The sequence below is a fragment of the Poromitra crassiceps genome, assembly GCF_964638095.1.
Source record: "Poromitra crassiceps genome assembly, chromosome: 3".
Lineage (NCBI taxonomy): Eukaryota > Metazoa > Chordata > Actinopteri > Beryciformes > Melamphaidae > Poromitra > Poromitra crassiceps.
The window spans coordinates 11,553,483-11,574,393 of NC_139625.1; the positions used below are offsets into that span (position 1 = coordinate 11,553,483).

At 45.0% G+C, this 20,911-nt stretch overlaps 1 protein-coding gene across 2 annotated transcripts in view; it reads left to right on the forward strand.

Annotated features, from left to right (window-relative positions):
• Positions 1 to 20,911, forward strand: part of LOC310774125 (uncharacterized protein) — a 45,054-nt gene that overhangs the window by 10,232 nt on the left and 13,911 nt on the right. For both annotated transcript variants that reach the window (XR_014552579.1, XM_083634198.1), the window contains exons 4-7: positions 664 to 933; positions 13,521 to 13,817; positions 18,959 to 19,057; positions 19,286 to 19,363. Coding sequence is in view for 1 of the 2 variants with exons in the window: in XM_083634198.1 (XP_083490324.1) it covers positions 664 to 933; positions 13,521 to 13,817; positions 18,959 to 19,057; positions 19,286 to 19,363 (744 nt within the window). In the remaining variant the exon portion in view is untranslated. The remainder of the gene's footprint in view (positions 1 to 663; positions 934 to 13,520; positions 13,818 to 18,958; positions 19,058 to 19,285; positions 19,364 to 20,911) is intronic.

A 20,911-nucleotide genomic window follows, 5' to 3' on the forward strand; every position in this document is an offset into this window, starting at 1 on the left:
AATATAAATCGAATCGCCACCCAAGAATCGTGATAGTATCGAAGCGGGAGATAAGTGAATCGCCACAGCCCTACTGCATACCAACACGAGGGTCGTGGGTTCGCGCCCCCGTGTTACCTCCGGCTTGGTCGGGTGTCCACACCGGCACGATTGGCTGTGTCTGCGGGTGGGAAGCCAGAATGAGGGTATGTGTTTTGGTCACTGCACTAGCGCCTCCTCTGGTCGGTCGGCGCGGCTGTTTAGGGTGGAAGGGAGCTGATGGGAATATCGTGATCCTCCCACGTGCTACGTCCTGCCGGTGAAGCTCCCGTTACGGAAATTCAACAGTTCATTTCACTTTTGCATGGGTTTCAACCACTAGAGCGCAGTCTCTATGCATGAAAACTATAAAGTATATAGAAAAAATATTTTCCACTAAAATGAGATTTTGACCTGAATCTATCAACAACACTACACAACAGTCATATACACATTGGTTTAAAGCGGGGGTGGGGGGGGGGATAGTTACCATTTAAACTTGACTGAGTGAAGTTGCATCCATCTTGCTCCATTGACCTCCTTCCATTGACTTTACATGCATTCACACTGTGGTCAAAATGTACTGTAGAGTTGAGGAAAGAAGATGAATAACTAGAACTTCTCTCCTGTTTTCTTCATCAACAGGCAAAGTCCCAAAGCCCTCTGTGTCACGTAGGCAGCCATCTTGTTCTTCTTCCTCTCCCAAATGCACTCTGAGCTGTGATGGAGACGTCACAGATGCTGGACCAGTCACCTACAGCTGGAGGACAGATGAAGGAGACTGGGAAAACTCAACGCAGCTGAAGACCATCACCAATGATGACAAATGGCAGCAGGTTAAAAACATCTCCTGCCAAATGAAGAACTCATGTGGTGCCAAAGAGAGTGAACCCCTTGACAATCCATTCTGGTCAGGTATGTCGTGGCCTAAAATTAATTTATCTTCCACATACAAACCATGACACATTTAATCCTATTTACTTATCATCTTGTCATAGTATATGAGCTGAGCCATGGCACTGATGACTACCTAGCCATGTATGCTAACCGTGCTTAGGGCCTATTCTTACTAGGGACGACCCGAGTACTCGGATGAAACGAGTATCCGGTACAGATAATGTACTTTTTACAAGTACGAGTATCATCCGAGTACAATGTGTCAATATCTGTACTCGTGATTAGGGTACTTCATTTGATACCTTAGCCATACTTTGAACATTTTGGTGGCATCTCGGCACAGTGAATTGCCGCCAACAACAACAACAAACAAACAACTTAAGCCACACCCACTTCCAGTTGAAGCGCCACCCACTTTTGATTTAAGCCACGCCCATCCGAGTACAGATAATGCTGAGGATGTTCTATGAGTCGGTAGTGGCTAGTGCCTTCCTCTATGCTATTGTGTGCTGAAGGCAGCGGATGCCAACAGACTTAACAAATTGATCCGTAAGGCCAGGGACATTGTGGGGCTGGACCTGGGCTCTCTGACGGCGGTGTCAGAGAAGAGAACGTTATCCAGGCTACACTCCATCATGAGCAATGACTCACATCCACTCCACAGCGTGCTAGTCAAACACAGGAGTACATTCAGTGAGAGACTGATTCCACCTAGATGCAACACGGAGAGGCACAGGAAATCATTCCTGCCTGTGGCCATTGGTCTATTTAATGCCTCTCTTAAAAGAGCACCTCGGAGACGCTCAGTCTCCCTGAGACTGAGCCAGCCGATAGGCTAACTGGAAAAGTGCCTGGCTGAGCCACGTGTAACGTATAGGGCAAGCCGAATAATATAAGTTCAGTGTGCAATAAAGATAGGCTAACTGGAAAAAGTGCCTGGCTGAGCCACGTGTAACGTATGGGGCAAGCCGAATAATATAAGTTCAGTGTGCAATAAAGACAATTGGCACGTAAGGTATACCGTAAATTCCGGACTATAAGCCGCGGCTTTTTTCCTGTTTTTTGGCCCCTGCGGCTTATATAACGGTGCGGCTTATCTATGGATTTTTTCAGAAAAAAAATTTCAAATACAAATAAAATCTCTCTTTTTTAGCACTCTTTCTACCTATAAATCCACTTCTGTTTTAATTTCCTCTGTTGCCCTCTTTTCACCACACCGCGGACACTGTGTGCACTGTCGAAATAAACAAAGGTGTTGTGTTATGTTGTTTTGTTGAAATGTTACGGTAATACGGTAAATGGGAGCTTCCTCAAACAGCCAACAATCCCCTCTGTGCGTGAACCCTTACATATGGTAATTACGGTAAGCAAAGTTCATCAGCCCGGAATCACAACAAGACGAGCAGTCTCTCTCTCACTTACCATGGGGAAGGTACGCAGAAATTCACACGAAGCAGCTTTCAAGCTGAAAGCAGTCGAACTCGCACTAAAAGAGGGAAACAGAGCAGCCGCGCGTAACCTGGGCATCGATGAGTCAATGGTGAGGCGTTGGACGGTGCAGCAGGAGGAACTGTCTCAGTGTAAGAAGACAAATAAGTCCTTCAGAGGCCACAAAAGCAGATGGCCGGAACTTGAAGATTCCCTTGAGGACTGGGTGTTGACCCAGAGAGCAGACGGCCGAGGCGTTTCCACGGTGCAGATCCGACAGAAGGCCAAAACAGTCGCCACCGAGATGAAAATTGAACATTTCAGAGGTGGGCCATCTTGGTGCTTCCGATTCATGAGACGAAAGGGACTGTCCGTCCGGGGGAGAACTACTGAACAACTCCCTCCCGACTACCAGGAGAAAATCACAAACTTCGGCGAATTCACACAAAGGAAGATCACGGAATATTATAGGAGTGTGAAAACATCCACAATCACCAACGGGTTCCAAAACGCTGGACTGCTGCGGGATGAAGAGGATGACGCCGCCACAGCTGGCGCTGAGGGCCGTCAGAGGCTTCAGAGGCTGTTCGATGCCGACAGTGATGAAGAGGAGTTCGTTGGTTTTGAGTGACAATGAAGGAGAGAGGAGAGTGGTTGACGAAGCCACCCTGAACCTGTTCGTTTCCGACACTGAAGATGAGGACTTTGGTGGTTTCAGTACGCAGGAAGAAGAGGAAGACGAGGATTAGTGACTTGACTTCTCTGGTTACAGGTTTGCTGCACATATAGCCTATTGTTGTGTGATTTTGTCTGGGGATTAGTGACCTGACTTTTGTTTTGTTTTGTTGAAATGTTAATAAATGGGAGCTTCCCCAAACAGCGATCTCTTTCCCGACATTCCTCTCTGTGCACGAACCCTTTCATATGGTAATTAAACATCAAAACACCCGCGGCTTATAGACCGGTGCGGCTTATAGAAGAAAAAAATAGTCAATTTTGGTCCCGCGGCTTATAGACCGGTGCGTCTTATAGTCCGGAATTTACGGTACTTACTCTACGTATTTGCTTACTTAGACGTTCTCCACTATTTTGCTCCTATCGCATTTAATACTGTTTACTGTTTATACTGTTTATTCCATGCTATGTTGTGTTCTTTCTTCTTATTCTGCTTATTTTACTATCGCATTACTACTGTGTATTTTATTTTATGCTATGTGTGTTATGTGAACGAGCAACTGTAACTTGTCCCAAATTCCCCCCGGGGATCATTAAAGTCTTTCTGATTCTGATTCTGATACAAATACAGATACAGATTAGAGATGCAGCGGTATGATTTTTTGACGGTATGATAACCTTGGAGAAAATAACCACGGTTTCACGGTATCACGGTATCGCGGACCTTTATGTATTCTTGTCAAATATGGCACAAAAAAAACATATTTTTTTTTACCATGAACAAAATGATAGTTGAATGGGGACCATGATGACAAAAATATATTTGGCAATGAAGTATGCCACAGCATAATTTAATTATTTGGCATGTTTGGATTTGGGTGCATAGGCAAATGCATGTTGAATTGTTGGCTGGTCTCTGCAGCTGTTGATGTGGATACCCCTCCGCTGGTGCCAGTACTACTGCTAGCCTAAAAAAAGAAAAAATACATGTTAATGTAACCTACATCTGTAATGACAGTTAACTGTTGCGAATGTGTGTGTGCTTGGATATATAACAGTACCATTCTTACTTATCATAAATGACGATTTATTTAATCTAATTTTATGTAAAACTAAAACACATAATATCAAATAGATGCTTATCTTTTGTAAAAATCGGATGGACACTGACTGCACTGGACACAAATGATTGTTTCACGTTGATGGCGCACACCCCCACTCACACACACCCCTCTCACACATTAGCCTCTGCCCCTGTGCTGAGCGCTTGTCTTTTCCCCCTCTCTCACACACACACACACACTGTTTGTGCCTCAATTCACTGGCAGGTTGGAGGAGTCTTAGTTTCTACATTATTGAACGTTACTTCTCTTCAGTTCAATATGTTTTTGATAACGAGGCGCTGGCCAGCCTGGCCTACACAAGACGTGATCACTCAGTCAAGAAGTAACGTTACGTTAACGTTAGTCAGCTGATGCTAATTAGCCATGTTAACGATAGCCTATGATGAGTCATGAGTGTTTATCTTACGTTAATGTTAGCTACTCCTCAAACCTGCCGGTGGAAATGGTTTAGCGTTATGTCCGATGTGATGTATGATGAAGCAAGACAACGTTAAGTACCTTGAATTTTGCAAATGAGGACGGCTGGTGTTGATGGGCTATCATGTTTGAGGTAGGCTATTGCCTCCTAGTGCAGCCACTCTTCGCCTGCATGTCTTGCATGTTGGCTGTCCTTCCTCCTGTAAGCCCTGGCCATCCGTTTTTCTGATAACCAAAATAGTCCCACACTACCGATTTTGTCCTTTTTTGACTGGGGAAAAAGTTCGGGGGGTTCTTCACCTCTCTGGCAGCCATTGTCACGCGGCACGCCACTCAAAACAATGATGACTCCTTGATGATGATAGCTGCGGTCTGCCAGCTACTGATTGCTCTACACACACATGCAGCAGGGGGGAGGGGCCGCGTAACTGCACTCTGTCTCTGCAAGGGACCTGGGCACTTTCTCTCAGGGAAACAGCTGATACCGTGGAGAAGGTATGACGGCAAAATTTAGTGGTTTTGATACCGTGGCTTTTTCAAACCGCGGTATACCTTCAAACCGGAAACCGCTGCATCCCTAATACAGATAATGGTGTCATCCATAATTCTTACCACATAACTTTAGCTTGGGAGTCATATGTCACAGTCAATATAATGCTTATTCTTATTACAAACATGCTTTTTGTACACTCACCTCAAAATGCTGTAGCAGACTTGACAAGGAGCTTGTAGACAGCAGGTACAGAGTCTGCTGTGGTCTGTGATGGTCCACTCTGCACTGGGACTCCATTGACACAATTTGTATTGTTTTGCCAGACCAGGGGCCTGTACCATAAAGCATGACTTTGGCTTAGTGAGGTAACTTCAGGTTTAACCCTGGGTTTGCTGTGCTACGACGCCAGTTCACTTCTTACCGAGATAGATACGGTAGTTTAAGTTAAGTTAAGTTTAAATGGAAAGTTTTAATGAACTAGGCATCTCGCGCGCTACGTGCACTCGATTCCTAGGCTCGCCCGCTGTGCAGGCTCACCCGCCCTGCCAGCCCCGGCTACAGCCCACTACAGTATAGGGGGCGTTGGAATTCCAGGAGGGGGCGGCGACAACGTAACGCACTATTCCCAGCTTGAAAAACATGAGCAGACCAGTTGCCTTATCTAGGCATCAAGTCAGCCGTTTTACTCGCGATTACAGACCCGTTAATAGAGACGTGTAATTGTGCCTTTTATGCCAATATAACGCTCTTCCAAAGAGCCTCTCCTCTTTGAGATCATTACAGACAAGTAGACAAACACTGCCACCAAGTGCCAGCTTTACAACAATAGGCCGTATAGTTAATAGACAAACTATAAACACACTAACACAGCCTGACAGCCACCAAGTATGTGCCTGCTTTAACGCTCCTTTTCAACAATTACAGACAGTATAGACGCTACTGACACGCCAGCGGGAACATAGCCTAATTATGTTGTCCCACCTGGCTGCGTGGAGATACCCGGCCGGCCGCTCAGAGTGCAGGCTGCCCCGTTGCTGTCCATGGTGCTGACAGTAGGCTATAGACAAGCTACAGACACAGCCACAAAGACGTGCCTGCTTACCAATATTTAAATTAATCCATTCATAACAACAATAACAGCGTGTGTACCAGCAGCGCAAACATCAAACAACAATGCAATAAATAGAATAACCAGCCTCTTACCTGTAGTAGTCTGTCTAGAAGAGCTGCAGTCTTCTTGAGGAGGAGTGAAACCTCCTCAGCAACAACTCTTTCCATTCATCTTTGAATTTTCTACTGAGGTCATTCTCAAAAGCCAGCTGGATCAGATGGGCTTTCCGTGAATGCAACATGCTGCGTCTGTGATCAGAAAAGACCTTCTTCAGCGTGGAAAAAGAGTTTTCACACATCGCAGTTGATGCTCCAAATGTCAGTGCGTGTTTGAACGCTGTCATCACCAACGGCATAGCAGCACTGAAAACGCTGGCATGTTTTGAAACAAGTTGGGCCAATGTTCCTTTCTCCTTGTCCTGATACCGAGTTTGCACAAAATGACGTGCAACAGTGAACTGTGACTCAACCATGGCTGTCTTTGTTAAATCAAGTAGTGGTTTCACTTTCTCGGGGTCGAGGAAATTCTCGCTGCCGGGGTCCAACGCATCCAAAGCTGTCATGTACTTGCCATTCCGCTCGCTGAAACGTGCAGCCATTTCACTGAGAATAGAGTCAATAATCCCAAAAAACAGCCGCTTGCACTCCTGTTCAATGTTCACTTCGCGCTGACCAATACTCTCATCCACCACGTAGTCTCTAAGAGACCTGCTGGCTTGACGCAGACGTTTTGAAGGAGCAGGGCCAGCATCGTCATCTGCTGCACTGTCAGTCCATAACTTTGCAAATTCTGCATCTGATCGTAGATTTTCGACACAAGAAGATGCAGTTTTAATTAGCCCTACTGCAGTGCATAGATCAGTTTGCTCGGCTTGTAGCAACTTGTTAGGTGGATCCATCAGTCCCAACACTTTGTGCATCACACAGGCAAGGAACTTGAAGCTGCGTTCTGTGATGGCCTTGTGAAGACCAACAGCTTCAATTTTCACATCAGCACTTGCTCTTGCGGTTCCGATTTCTTTCAGGAAATCCACAAGCGTCGTGTGTGATTTCAGCACCACTGACACTGTGTCAAGGTGTCCAGTCCACCGCTGATCTAGTAGTCTTTTAAGCTTCTCTCCTTTATACTGTGCAGCTACAGTGGGCTTTTTCAGACATTTATAAAGTGAATTACACACATCAAAGAAATCCCCAACTGCGCTCTCTGATGAAATGGCATGCACGACCACAAGATGTAATTGATGGTTAAAACAGTGTATGTAGGGAACTTCTCTCTTCAGCTTGTTTTGTACAAGTTTTTGCATCCCTCCTTCTCTTCCAGACATGACGCTGGCCCCGTCATAACATTGACTTAGTATTTTGTTTGTGTCGAGACCAACGTTTGACAGCTCTTCAAGCACCACGTTAGTAAGTGACAGTGCATCACACTTGTCAGTGGTCTGCATGGACACCAGCCTCTCTTGCACTTTGCAGCTCTCGTCTACATAACGAATAACTATAGAGACGTTCTCCTTGCCTGTCGGGTCCTTGGTTCCATCCACCTTAATTGTGAACCATGCCTCTCCAACATCTTTAACGATTTGCTCTGTCACGATCGTACTCATCAGTTCAATGATAGTATTTTGAATATCATGTGATGTGTATGTAGCGTTCCTGGGGATTGTACTGAAAGCCTGTGCTAGCTCCTGGTTTTGTTTCAGCGTGTAATCAAATAGTGACAGAAACAGTCCACTGCCCGCTTCACCTCTGCTATCAAGTGCATCAATACTCCCTCTCAATGGCAGCTCATTTGACACAAGGAATTCTATTATGTCTACAATTGCAGACACATAGAGGCGGTTTCGAGCAAGCTGATCAGAGTTAACCATGGTTGAAATCTCCCTGTCTGTGTGGCATCGCAGTTGCTTCTCTTTCCAAAGAGACATGCATGTTTGGTGCTCTTTACTGTTAGCATGTCTGCTAAATCCTTTTGCTTTATCGTTAGCATGCTTCCAGTTGCTAAAACCTGTTTTTGTGAAAACCGAATCTTCAGTCCCCCCAAATTTCCTGCATGGAAAACAAAATGCTGAATCTGATTGCACTGAATATTCTAGCCACTCCCTCTCCTTATACCAATTAATCGAAAATGATCGTTTACAGTCATTTTTAAATTGTTTCTGTGGGAACTGCTTGAGGCGAACTTGTGCTGGCTCATCATTGCCCAGGTCGGACAGGTCCTGTGGTGTTGGTGCTGGGTGCTGCTTCTTGTGGCTGGTGGTCTGCGACACCATGGCGGCGGCCGGGCGGCCAGGTGCGGCGGGGTTTGACTGCGTGGCCGTGCTGCTGGTACTGGGGCCAGCAGACTCCTCTCTGTCCACCGTGCGGGGCACCGGGGCGGGCGCCGCCGGTGTGGCTTCAAGTGCTGTAGTAAATAACAATCCAGCAAACAGACAGCATGTTGTGAAGCCAAAAACAACATAACACACTAGTGACTGAACAATGTGATCAAGCCCGGGTAGCCCACCTGACGCCGGTAAGCTGCTGCAGCTGCCTCCAGGCTGCTCGCCAGCCTCGCCTCCCGTGACAGTGGGGCCGCGGCAGCCGCCGCGGCCGGAGGGTTCTTCTTCAACCATTTTCTTATATCCATGGCGGCGAAATAACTCAACAAGTGCGGATATATGGTTCTCTTCTCTTGTTCTGTAGTGGGTTTCCCCGAGGCCGGATCCAAATAATGTCCCGCCCTACTCTGCCTCTGATTGGCTTACCCTGATATTTTACCCTAACCTAACCAATCGCTGTAATCCTCATGCTACATGGCTCTGCCTCATGCGTACACACAACCAATCATCGCTCCCCATGAGCCTAAAAAACCCAAACCAATCCCAGGTGGCGAAAGAAAATCTACCTTCGCCATCCTGAGAAAACCTTCGCCATCCTGGGAAAACAAACAAAAACAAAAAAGAGTAAACGGACCACGTTTTGACTGAGGGGGCGGGTAGTCTGGGTGAGGGGGCGACGCCCCCTCACGCCCCCTCGTGACGCCGGGACTGCGCCCTGCACCTCGCCAAGCTGGCCCTGCAGCTCGTATATGCAGCTCGCCCGCTGTGCGGCCTCGCCCTGACTGCTCCTTGATGGCATACTTCAGGGATGCTGGATCACCTGTCCTGGCGCTGGCAACATACAGCTGTCCATGGCTGAAGACGGGGATCTGAAGCCAGACTCCCACTTCTTTCAGTGTCTGCCCCTGGGACTTGATTTTGCTCTTATGACATCACTGATGACATCATCAGTGGGACTCTTATGACATCACTGATGATGTCACATCTGCTTTTATGACATCACTGATGACATCACAACCTCTTATGACATCACTGATGATGTCACAATGCCTCTGACATCACTGATGATGTCACAATTGATGACATAACTGATGATATCACTGGGACTTTGTGTGTGTGTGTGTGTGTGTGTGTGTGTGTGTGTGTGTGTGTGTGTGTGTGTGTGTGTCTGTCTCGTGTGTGTGTGTGTGTGTGTGTGTGTGTGTGTGTGTGTGTGTGTGATGAGATGAGATGAGATAAACTTTATTGTCCCAGGAGGGAAATTTGTCTTGGGCAAAAGTGCTTGTACCAACATCGGTGTAACAGACACAGTAACACAGAACAGACACGGTCACAGTCACAGCATTGCACTGAAACACAGGAAGAGTGCCAGCTAGGCACAAGATTGCACTCTTGCAAGATTGCACTAGCCTGGGTAAACCCATCCCCCACGTGACCTGCTCTCAGTCACTAGTGACTGGGAACTGAGAGAGCAGGTCACGTGGGGGCTGGGTTTACCTAGGCTAAGATTGCACAGCCCTATTGCATAGTGTGTTTAAATCATCCAATCCCATTAGTAAGGGAAGAATAAAATAAGCAATAAGGCCATAATACCATAAAAATCATAAAAGTACCGGTAAGTAAGTTTTTCTCTCTTCCGCGTTGTATTTGTTCTTCCGGTTCAACGCTAGTTGGCAGCCATTTTCAAAATAAAACGTCAGTATGAATAAAGTTTGGCAACATTCAGAATTAAGCTACACTGCGGCCAACTTCAGTTACATGTTCATAACGTTACTGCTGCGAGGAGCCGATGGCTGTACCCGGTCGGCATTAGTTACAAAAGCACATCGACTCACTGCCAGTAGCCTACAGTGGGGTTTGAGAGATAGCTCGTCCGACCGGTGTCAGCACAGTCAGCGCTCCCGGTCCTCGCTGCTCGTTAAGGATTTCCAATAGGCGTTATTCTGATAAACTGGTCACATATATGTTACGTTCTCACCCGACAAATATTACAACTTTAAAACAGTTTGGGTTTTTTTTAGCTTGAAGAAAGCTTTTTGGCAAGTCTAAATGACTGCGGTAGGCGTACTCTACTTCCGTGTTAAAACCGGAAAGACGATTACGAAATGACGTCATGCAGAAGCGATCTTGTATGGGCAAAGAATAAGGTGAATGCAGTATGCATGTCAGCTATGCTGGACCTAGGGGAGCACCCCAGGACCAGCCTAGCTGCTTTGTTTTGTCCTATTTGTAACTTCCCTAGTAGACCTGTAGACGCACATGACCATACCACAGAGCAATCATCCAGATGACACAGAGCTCATGAACATACAATTTGGTGAAGTAATACTGGTGTAACAAATAATGCACACTTTATAATAATGGCTACTGCTCTACCCATCTTGGCAACCACCCTGTTGATGTGCTCTGGCCACAATTAAGCCGAAGTCCAAGAAGTGGACCAAAGTCCAGTTTTTACTTGCCGTATAGTTTGACGTGACCATCTATCGCCAAACTCATCGTAGGATTGTTATGTATAAGTGTGTGTGTGTCTGTGTGTGTGTGTGTATGGCCCTGTCGATTATTTAGGGATGTCACGATACTAGAATTTCTACTTCGATACGATACCCAGGAAAATATCGATACTCTATACCATGCGGCTGGATGACAACACATCAAGAACTCATTAAAAACTTTGACCTTACACAGCAGATTACACCTGCTCTAGTCATCAGCCTAACACAACCATAACACAGCAGATTACACCTGCTCTAGTCATCAGCCTATCATAACCATAACACAGCAGATTAGACCTGTACCCTATACTACGAAGCTATCTTAACAGATCCGCGATCTGTCACTTTGATCTGGTTTGACTGAACAGGATCAAAGCTATCTAGTTTAACGATACTGGTTTTCTACTCGATAACTGAAGCTGGATTTATCTGGGATCTGCCTGTGCACGCGCACGTTTTTTGCTCGTGCACAGGCGTGCGTCCACGCGAAAGAGGTGCGTTAGCCAATCACATTATGAACAGCTGAGTTGACACGGCAGGCACACCCATTTCCTCATTCAATGATCAGAGTTTTTAGCGGATATTTAATGTAGCCTATGTCAGAATGAAAATCCGCGTTGGATATAGTCTGCTGAAAGACTGTTTAAAGCTGCCGCTTGTATTCACATCAGTCATTTGATTTACTTTGATCAGCGATTTCTGTCTCCTACAGCAGCTTTTTGCGAGTGTAAATGTGTAATCTCAGTCTATAAATTTCCACAATCTGTAAGCCTATTTAGACCATAGATTTAGAAACGCATGCTCAATGAATAATGATCTCTATCACTCATTATGTGTGTGGTTGCACTAATCGAATAATTCATATATAAAATAATGATATCCTAATATAAAAGAGAAAACTGCTGAACTGATTTGAGACGATGCGGGCATAGTTTTCATTGATAAAAACTAGCCTATTTTGTGGTCACATATATAGGCTATTGTCAGCAGAGTCGCATATCTCCATATTTCATATAATGATGCTGGAAATATGAAGTTCAATCACATCATACAGGCCAAAAGCAACACAGTTGCAGCTGCAAAATGCAGGATTAGCCTAGATATGAATCATATTAATATGGGATCACCCGTGTGCAGGTGATCCCATATTAAATTGCTTAGAATGTAGTAGGCTATTCTAGCATGTAGGCTATGACCATTTCAATTCCAACCCAACGTCAGTCTCAGCTCCGTTGCGCACACGGCACCGTGCGCTTTGGAGACGTTTATGTAACCTTTTTATGCCGGTTTAGTGATATTTCTCCACTCACTATTCAGCTGCAATCGATCAGCGGGGTCAAACAACGTATCTAGGCTACTTGAGAGCACAAAAATGAATATATAAAAACATTCCAAAGTGGTAAGTAGGGCTTAATTAAAATGTAGCCTGCAACAAGTGCAAGGCTTTAGTCCTTGATTAATTCAACATTACAATTCGTGCTCCTTCCTCGATGGGAAACTCGTCCAGAAAGGGGTTGGCCATTTTTCCAAACTGCTGATTCGATTGGTTCGTGGGCAGTGTATTTAAGGTCTAATCTTATCCTTGCAACTTAACCTGCTGCGGACCAGGTTAAGTGTGAAGCATAAAGGAGGAAGCATGGAATCAGTCTCGGCTCTCCCTGATCGGCATAGGATGAAGTAGCAACCAGGATAAACTTAGAATCAGCACTAATGGGGGATAAAATGGGATAAAAAAATCGGGGGGGGGGAAAAAAAAAAAGTGTGAAGCATAAGTTGCTATGGAAATATATGTCGGTAAGAAGTTAACTTGCTTTGTAGTACGGCTAAACCAGGTTTAAACCCAAACTTATCAGGATCAACCTAAATCTTGCTTTGTAGTACAGGCCTCTGCTCTAGTCATCAGCCTATCATAACCATAACACAGCAGATTACACCTGCTCTAGTCATCAGCCTATCATAACCATAACACAGCAGATTACACCTGCTCTAGTCATCAGCCTATCATAACCATAACACAGCAGATTACACCTGCTCTAGTCATCAGCCTATCATAACCATAACACAGCAGATTAGCCCTGCTCTAGTCATCAGCCTATCATAACCATAACACAGCAGATCACACCTGCTCTAGTCATCAGCCTATCATAACCATAACACAGCAGATTACACCTGCTCTAGTCATCAGCCTATCATAACCATAACACAGCAGATTAGCCCTGCTCTAGTCATCAGCCTATCATAACCATAACACAGCAGATTACACCTGATTTTGACAACCCTGGTTTAAAATGGGAAAATACTTTAGGACCCCGACCCCCGTTTTTAACTGGCCCGCCATGAATTTGGCCCAAAACAAAAAATTTCTTCTTCTTTTTTTCAAAATGCAAAATGCATAGCGGGCCACTTCAAAACGGCCAGTGGCCCGCAGTTGGCCCGCGGGGCATAGTTTGGCCACCACTGACCTACAGAATGCAGGTTTCACCTGCACAAAAGTGTCGTGAACTCACTTTCAACTTGACTCTGACAAATTGTTCTCTCTTTGTAGCTCAAGAGGAAACAAAAGGCCTTAAATTGGAAGGAACACTTGTCTTGGAGCCAGACACTTCTGCTGTTACCAAACCTCTAACCAGCATCCTGTGGAAACACGGGGTCAATATGGTGGCAGAATGGATCCCGAGTATCAGTCAGACTGTGGACTACTTTGGACAATTTAAAGGCCGCACACACCTGAATACATCGACTGGACGTTTGGAAATCAGCCATTTCACTGTAGAAGATGGTGGAGTGTATTCTGTAGAGCTCAACAACAGACTCCAGAGCAAGACATATACGATTTCTGTCAGTAAGTATGAAAGCTGTCCTGCAAAACAAATCTTAACTGTGTGGTGTTGTGTTTTTGTTATTGCAAAGTCTGGTGAACTTACACAATGTATTGAGAAAATGTTTATATTTTAAGGAGAGGTTAAGCTTAAGTTAGGGTTAGGCATTTTAGTGGTTAGTTATAAGTAGAGCCCGACCGATATGGGATTTTTGAAACCGATACCGATACCGATTTTAGGGAATAAAAAATGACCGATACCGATAATATCGGCCGATATATATATATATTTTTTTTATCATCAAATGTTTATCCCCCATTAGTGCTAATCCCCCATTAGTGCTAATTTTTTATTTATTTATCCTGGTTGCTGCTCCACCCTCTGCCGATCTGGGGAGAGCCGAAAACTGGCTCCATGCTTCCACATGGGCAGTTAGCCAGCCGCTTTTTTTCACCTGACAGGGGAAGCTTCACCGGTAGGACATAGCACGTGGGAGGATCACGATATTCCAACGAGTTCCCCTCCCTCCGAACAGGTGCCCTTAACTACCAGAGGAGGCACCACATCAGCAACCCTCAAATATCAAACACTTGACAAAGATATGATTGAGTTGACATGAATTGAAATATGTGATGTAGGCAGGATATTTTACAGCTTATTAATAAACTCAATGCAATGAAACAGTAAACTTAACTGGGAATTTAATAATTATAAATAACTAGAAATACAAAAACACAATAGAACAAATAGTTAAGAAAAAATATCAAATATACACAACATGCTGTCCATGCTGTCTATAACTTATATATATATATCGTCGGTGTCGGGCCAGGACCTCGAATGTCACTTTTTTCACTTTCTTACTTTTTGTCATGAATCAATGCCATTGGTCACCCTTCACGTCTCTGTGTGGTTTTTAACAAATGCAACCAATGGAAAAGCATTAAAACGAGCTTGTGAGTAAATCTCGTAACGCCATTCGCCCTCAATCTGTCAGTCAAACCTCGAAATCCCCCCCCTACCTCCGTGTGTACCCCCCCACGCAGGACACTAAACCCGGAAAAGACACACGGCAGACGCGCTGTGTATTTCTCATATCGTTTTGACTCATCCTGGCTTCCTCTGACGTTAATATATCAATCAAATGTTTTCCAGTTATTCCTAGGCTGCAAACTTGTTTTAACATGCAAATCGGAGTGCTTTCTGACGAGAATAAAGTAACGTTAACGTTACGTTATGTCAGACTATTTCTCACCCCATGCGAAAGCCCCAAATCGGCCATGAGAGGCGAGGGGCAATCCTGCTGCTCCTGCGCGCGTGCCCGCGGCCTGGAGCTTGGGGGCTCGTGCATGAGGATGCGGCTGCCTCCCGCTTGACTGGCCATGAGAAAGCGCTTCCAAGTCGGACTGATAATATAAACAACATCATTTGAGCTTATCCAGGTCAGATATTTATAAAGTAATGACACATTCAGCGGGAAACTAACTATAATTAAGACATGTGCCAACTTTGACGACATTTGGTTCAGTAGTTTAACACATTAAGTGCCAGAGACGACCTAACTCGTCTTACATAATCCAGCGCTTAAGTGCCAAGGACGACCTAACTCGTCTTACATGTTTTTTTGACGGTGGGACATCAATCAACCCCTTTTACATCTTCGAGATAACTATAGGAGCAAGAGCATGTGTGTAATCTATTTTACCGACCACTAAGTGGCGACAGATACAGAGAGAAGCCACAGCCACGGGACCCGTACACCAAAAGCAGCCGCCTCCCGCGGAAATGGCTTGGCGATTTTACAGTCAGAAGCCGGAGACACACACACAGAACGGACAGAGATCCCCTCCCCCCCAGAGCCGCGGAGCAACGCGCGAACACACACACACACACACACACACACACACACACACACACACACACACACACACACCGCGGGAGCAAGCCATTCAAGGAAATGGCTTGGCGATTTTACAGTAATCCATTTCAGACTCGTCCCCGCACGCAGGCAAGCAGGCAGGCAGGCACGCAGACAGACAGGCAGGCAGCACAACGCGCTTCTGACACGCCCGCTGCCAGGAGGAAGGAGGAGAAGACACACGGAGGGAGGAGTTTGAATGAGAGGGGTGTTTCCTGTTGTTATGGAGGACATTACTGTTCAAAACTATTGTTTAGAATGTCTGACGGTCTTACTGATGCCAAAAATGAATGGTTAAAGTGACTGTTTCACAAAAAGCCATTTATCTCTGAATAAATTTCCAGACGCTGAAACCATGCTGTACTCAACGGCTAATATCTACATAACTACTAACTCTGCAAACTAACTCTTTTAGACAGAGAAAGCACACATTCTATTAGTTATTTTTAGATGATTGGTGTTCATGAATTCTTAACAGAAAAGAATCCTCGGCTGTTCTAAAATGAGCCAGAATCGTCAAAAACACCCCTGGCACAACTTACCTACAGGAATGAAAACATGGCTGGCATTCAATGTGTTAAGAGCAAACAGGTTTTTTTTACTTCCTGAAAAGTTTCTGTTTTGGAGATTCGAGGTCCTGGAACGACAGCAGCGATATATTAAAAAAAAAAAAAAAAAAAAAAAAAATCGGCCGATAATTTTTTTTTATTTTTACCGATACCGATATATCGATAATCGCCAATATCGGCCGATAATATCGGCGGGCCGATAATATCGGTTGGGCTCTAGTTATAAGCATGAAGCAGCCACACACATGTCCTCCACTGACACACCACGCAACAACGCTCAGGATGTCACCACACCTCACGTAGAGTGGGCCTTAATACCCTCCGGGGGAGCCTTTCCCCACGGCAGAGTACGCCAAAGCAATGGCCTCCACTATCCAGTGTGACAAGCGCTCCTTGGACCACCCAGGGCCCGCGGCCCAAAGCAAACCAGCAAGTGGTAGGTGTGCAAGCATGTGTGTCCTGCCCACGTAGGCCAGGATGGCACGCACCGGGCAAAGCATGTTCAAGCGTCGCTCTTCCTCCGAGCTGAAAGGAGGGGGACAAAAAGCAGCCAGGTCCACGACCATAGATCTGAAGCTGCTGTTGATATTCTTAGGCTGGTAGGCGGGGTCGGGCCGAAGCGTAACCCTCCGCTCGTCATCAGCAAATACCAAGCAAGACTGCTGGACCGACAGGGCAATCAAGTCCCCAACCCTTTTGAGATGATGAGATGAGATGAGATAAACTTTATTGTCCCAGGAGGGAAATTTGTCTTGGGCAAAAACTGCTTGTACCAACATGGGTGTAACAGACACAGTAACACAGAACAGACACGGTCACAGTCACAGCTTTGCACTAAAACACAGGAAGAGTGCCAGCCAGCCCCACAAGATTGCACTATTGCAAGATTGCACAGCCCTATTGCATAGTGTGTTTAAATCATCCAATCTCATTAGTAAGGGAAGAATAAAATAAGCAATAAAACCATAATACCATAAAAATCATAAAAGTAAAAATCTGCATCGGATTAGATAAAAGAATAAAACCGTAAAAGAATAAACCAATAAAAATAGGATTAAGAGGTAAGAGAATAAGACCAAAGTAAGAGCAGTAAAAACAAAAACAAACAAACAAGGCTTTAAATACTGCTCCTACTTTGATACCTACCTAACCTCACTGGAGTGCTACACTTGGGGGAAGAGCAGGCTGTTTGTTCAACAGTGCAATTGAGGTGGGGAGAAAGGAGAGCTTATAGCGGTTGCTCCTGTGTTTGCTAGCTCTGAATCTTCTCCCGGATGGTAGCAACTCATATTCCGAAAATAAAATGTGAGAAGGGTCAGTCAAGACTTTATGAGCCAGGCTGATCACCTTTTTCTCAAAGATGGACTGGAGCGTCGCCGATTCATTCTTTCCAATCACTTTCAAGGCTGTGTGGACTATTTTTAGAATTCTGGCCTTGAGCTGGACGGTCAGGGACCCAAACCAAGCCGCCATGCCATATCTAATCAGGCTTTCCAACACAGCATTGTAGAAAGTGGACATGATAGTTCAGTTGTGCTCACACCAAATAGTCTGAGTCTGCGTAGGAAGTGCAGGCGTTGCGCTAATTTGGCACAAAGGTAGTCTACATGGACATCCCATTTTACCAAGTGGTCCATTTGGATCCCCAGATATTTGTCCGACCTGACCTGCTCGATCGCACTGCCCCCTATGACCACGGGGTCATGTACCCTAACTGTTCTCGGGTCAAAGATCATTTCTTTGGTTTTGCTTGTGTTTAAAATGAGGTGATTCCTCTCGCACCAGTCTTTGAAAGTGTCAATTTCTCTGTGGTAGACAGAAGGACAGTCGTCTCCCTTCAACAAACTTAAAATAATGGTGTCGTCAGAGAACTTGATGACAAAGTTACTTGGATCGCTGTTCAACAATACTAGACACTGGGGGAGGGGGTGACGTTAGTGAACACATAGCGACATAGATGACAAAACACTGAATACTATGGGCGGGAGTGGAAGACTGAGGGACTGAGTTTCTGATGTCTTGGGGAAGGGCGTTGCCCGGGGAGCTGCCCGAGAGAAGGCTCTGTCCCCAGTCCACAAAACTGCAGAGGTTGGACTTGGGGGTGGAAAGGAGGTCAGCTGAGGTGGATCTGAGGGACCGGTGGGGGGGGGGGTGCAGTTGATGAAGGGATTTGTAAGTGATGATGACCGGTATTTTGAACTTGAGCCGGTGAGAGATGGGAAGCCAGTGGAGTTCTTTGAGGACTGGGGTGATGTGGTACCAGGATTTGGTGTGGGTAAGAAGTCTGCTGCTTTCTGGACCGGTTGGAGTCTGTTGATGAGAGGGGATGAGAGGAGTGAATTACAGTAGTCCAGACGGGAGGAAATGAAGGCGTGGATGAGTGTTTCAGCAGTGGAGCGGGAAAGAGGGGCGGATCTTTGCGATGTTGCGCAGGTGGAAGGAGGAGGATTTGACGGATGTGGGGCTCAAGGGAAAGTGTGGGGTCGAGGATCACGCCAAGGTTGCGTGACTGGGAGGATGGGGAGACAGTGTTGAGGGTGGGCTTGTTGCTTTTGGAGAGGGTGGACTCAGAGCCGATGAGGAGGAGTTCTGTTTTTTCACTGTTGAGTTGTAGGAAGTTTTGTTGCATCCAGGCTTGAATTAAACCAACCAATGACTACGCCTTGTTTTTAAACAGCTGCATCTTCTAACGCCGGTCTGGTTGCTGGGGTGATCTTCTGCATCTCCCTCCCGACTGCTGGTGCAGCAGCAGGTGTGGTGGCGGCTCATAAATTCCGTAAGTTGTTGTTTTTTTTGCTTTAAGTTTTCGCATGAGGTTCAAGTTCCTCATCAGAAGCTACATGTTATGCAAATTCACATATTTGGCGGTGTTATTGTGCTGCGTTTTAGTGTGTGTGTGTGTGTGTGTGTGTGTGTGTGTGTGTGTGTGTGTGTCCGCCTGCAGGCAGACATGCTAAAGCATGATGATACATTGATGAAATATTGCCTTGGTGTTTCACCTCAGGGCCTAACCTCCTCCCGGATCAGGTGAATGTGGCACTGGATAGAATCCCAGGGTTGAAGAAACCTGATGATGATGAAGGTGAGCATTTCCCACTAAAACACATGTAGAAAACCATGTTAAGGAGTGGGATGCCGGACAGATCTCAGTGTCTCTTACTAGTGGACTTTACTTGTCCTAAGTGTAAAGATACTTATCTTAGGAGTTAGCAGTGTTGACTATCTCTTTTTTCCTCTCTGCAGTCTGTGGCTGTGCAGCACACACATGGGAGACGTTAGCCCTGAAGGCTTTCTGTCAGAAAGCCAAGACGCACAATAGGGATGGGCATTTTGAATACATTTCCATAATCGATATTCGGGAAAATGTACGATCAATTATCAATTATCGATAACATAATAATAATATTTTAATTATATATAAATATCGAACACACATTTCTGAACTTTGTGTTTGGTAGATTATTTCTCTGTTGTAACAATGCTTCTTGGCAATACATTTTATACCGTTGGAAAGCCTGTTTATTGGTGTATGGTTCTTACACACGCTACTGAGGCTCCTGACTGTTTGTTAAATTAATAAATTGTAAAATTGCCAATATGTCTTGTTTCTTCCTTGTTACTGATAGACTTCAATCATCCAATCCACCAAACAAGAGTCAATAGCAACAGCAGAATAAGCTGTTTGGCATTGGCAGATAAGATTTGTCAAATTTTTCATGAGCACAACCCACATACTCAGCTGTGCTGCTACAAATGCATGTTCCTTACAAATGGGGCACCATTTAAAAGGGAAATAAACAGGCTTTCCAACGGTATACAATTGATTACCAAGAAGCATTGTTACAACAGAAATAATCTACCAAACACAAATTTCAGAACTTTTTGTTTGATGTTTATATTACTCTGGTAATAACTAGGGGTTTGCCGATTAATCGTTTTTTAGATGCATCGCGATGAGTCATGTGACGATTAAAATCGATTCACAATGTTCGATTATCGATTTGCAAAAAATTGCATTTTTTTTATTTATTTTTTTGCAATTTTTTGCATTTTTTTTTGTTGCTTTATTTGCAAAAAATACTGTATTTCGCCCGGAAAGCAGTTCCTTAACTGTAAAACGAGACCAAAACCGAAGTACTGGAAACTGGAATCACTGAAGAAAGCATGCAGGGTGGCTGTAACATGTGATGCGTGGACTTCAGTCGCAACTGAAGATAATGGAGGTACATTTGTTTGTTTACTTTAATTAATGGATACTGACAAATATACCTTGCTTAAAAAAAATCCTGTTTGGTGAAAAAGATGCATCGAAAATCGTGATTAACTCATTGAGTGCCAGCCACTTTTGGAGAACGGACGCTCCCAGTGCCAGAGTTTCAGAGCGTTTTCAGTGATTTCTCGAGGCCCACAGAACATTGTGTGATATTACTATGTAAACACGGAACACGCACAAAGAACGATGAGACTCTCTTCTATCATCTGCAAAAAAAAGTTTATTGATATAATTTTCCGTTCTTTAGTTATCAGCCGGAGAAGATAGGTTGATTTCAGCAAAAACACACGTTTCAATTTAGAATCTGAGATTCAGCCTTTTGTGAAATGAAGCATTTCAAGCACATCATTGAGTCTG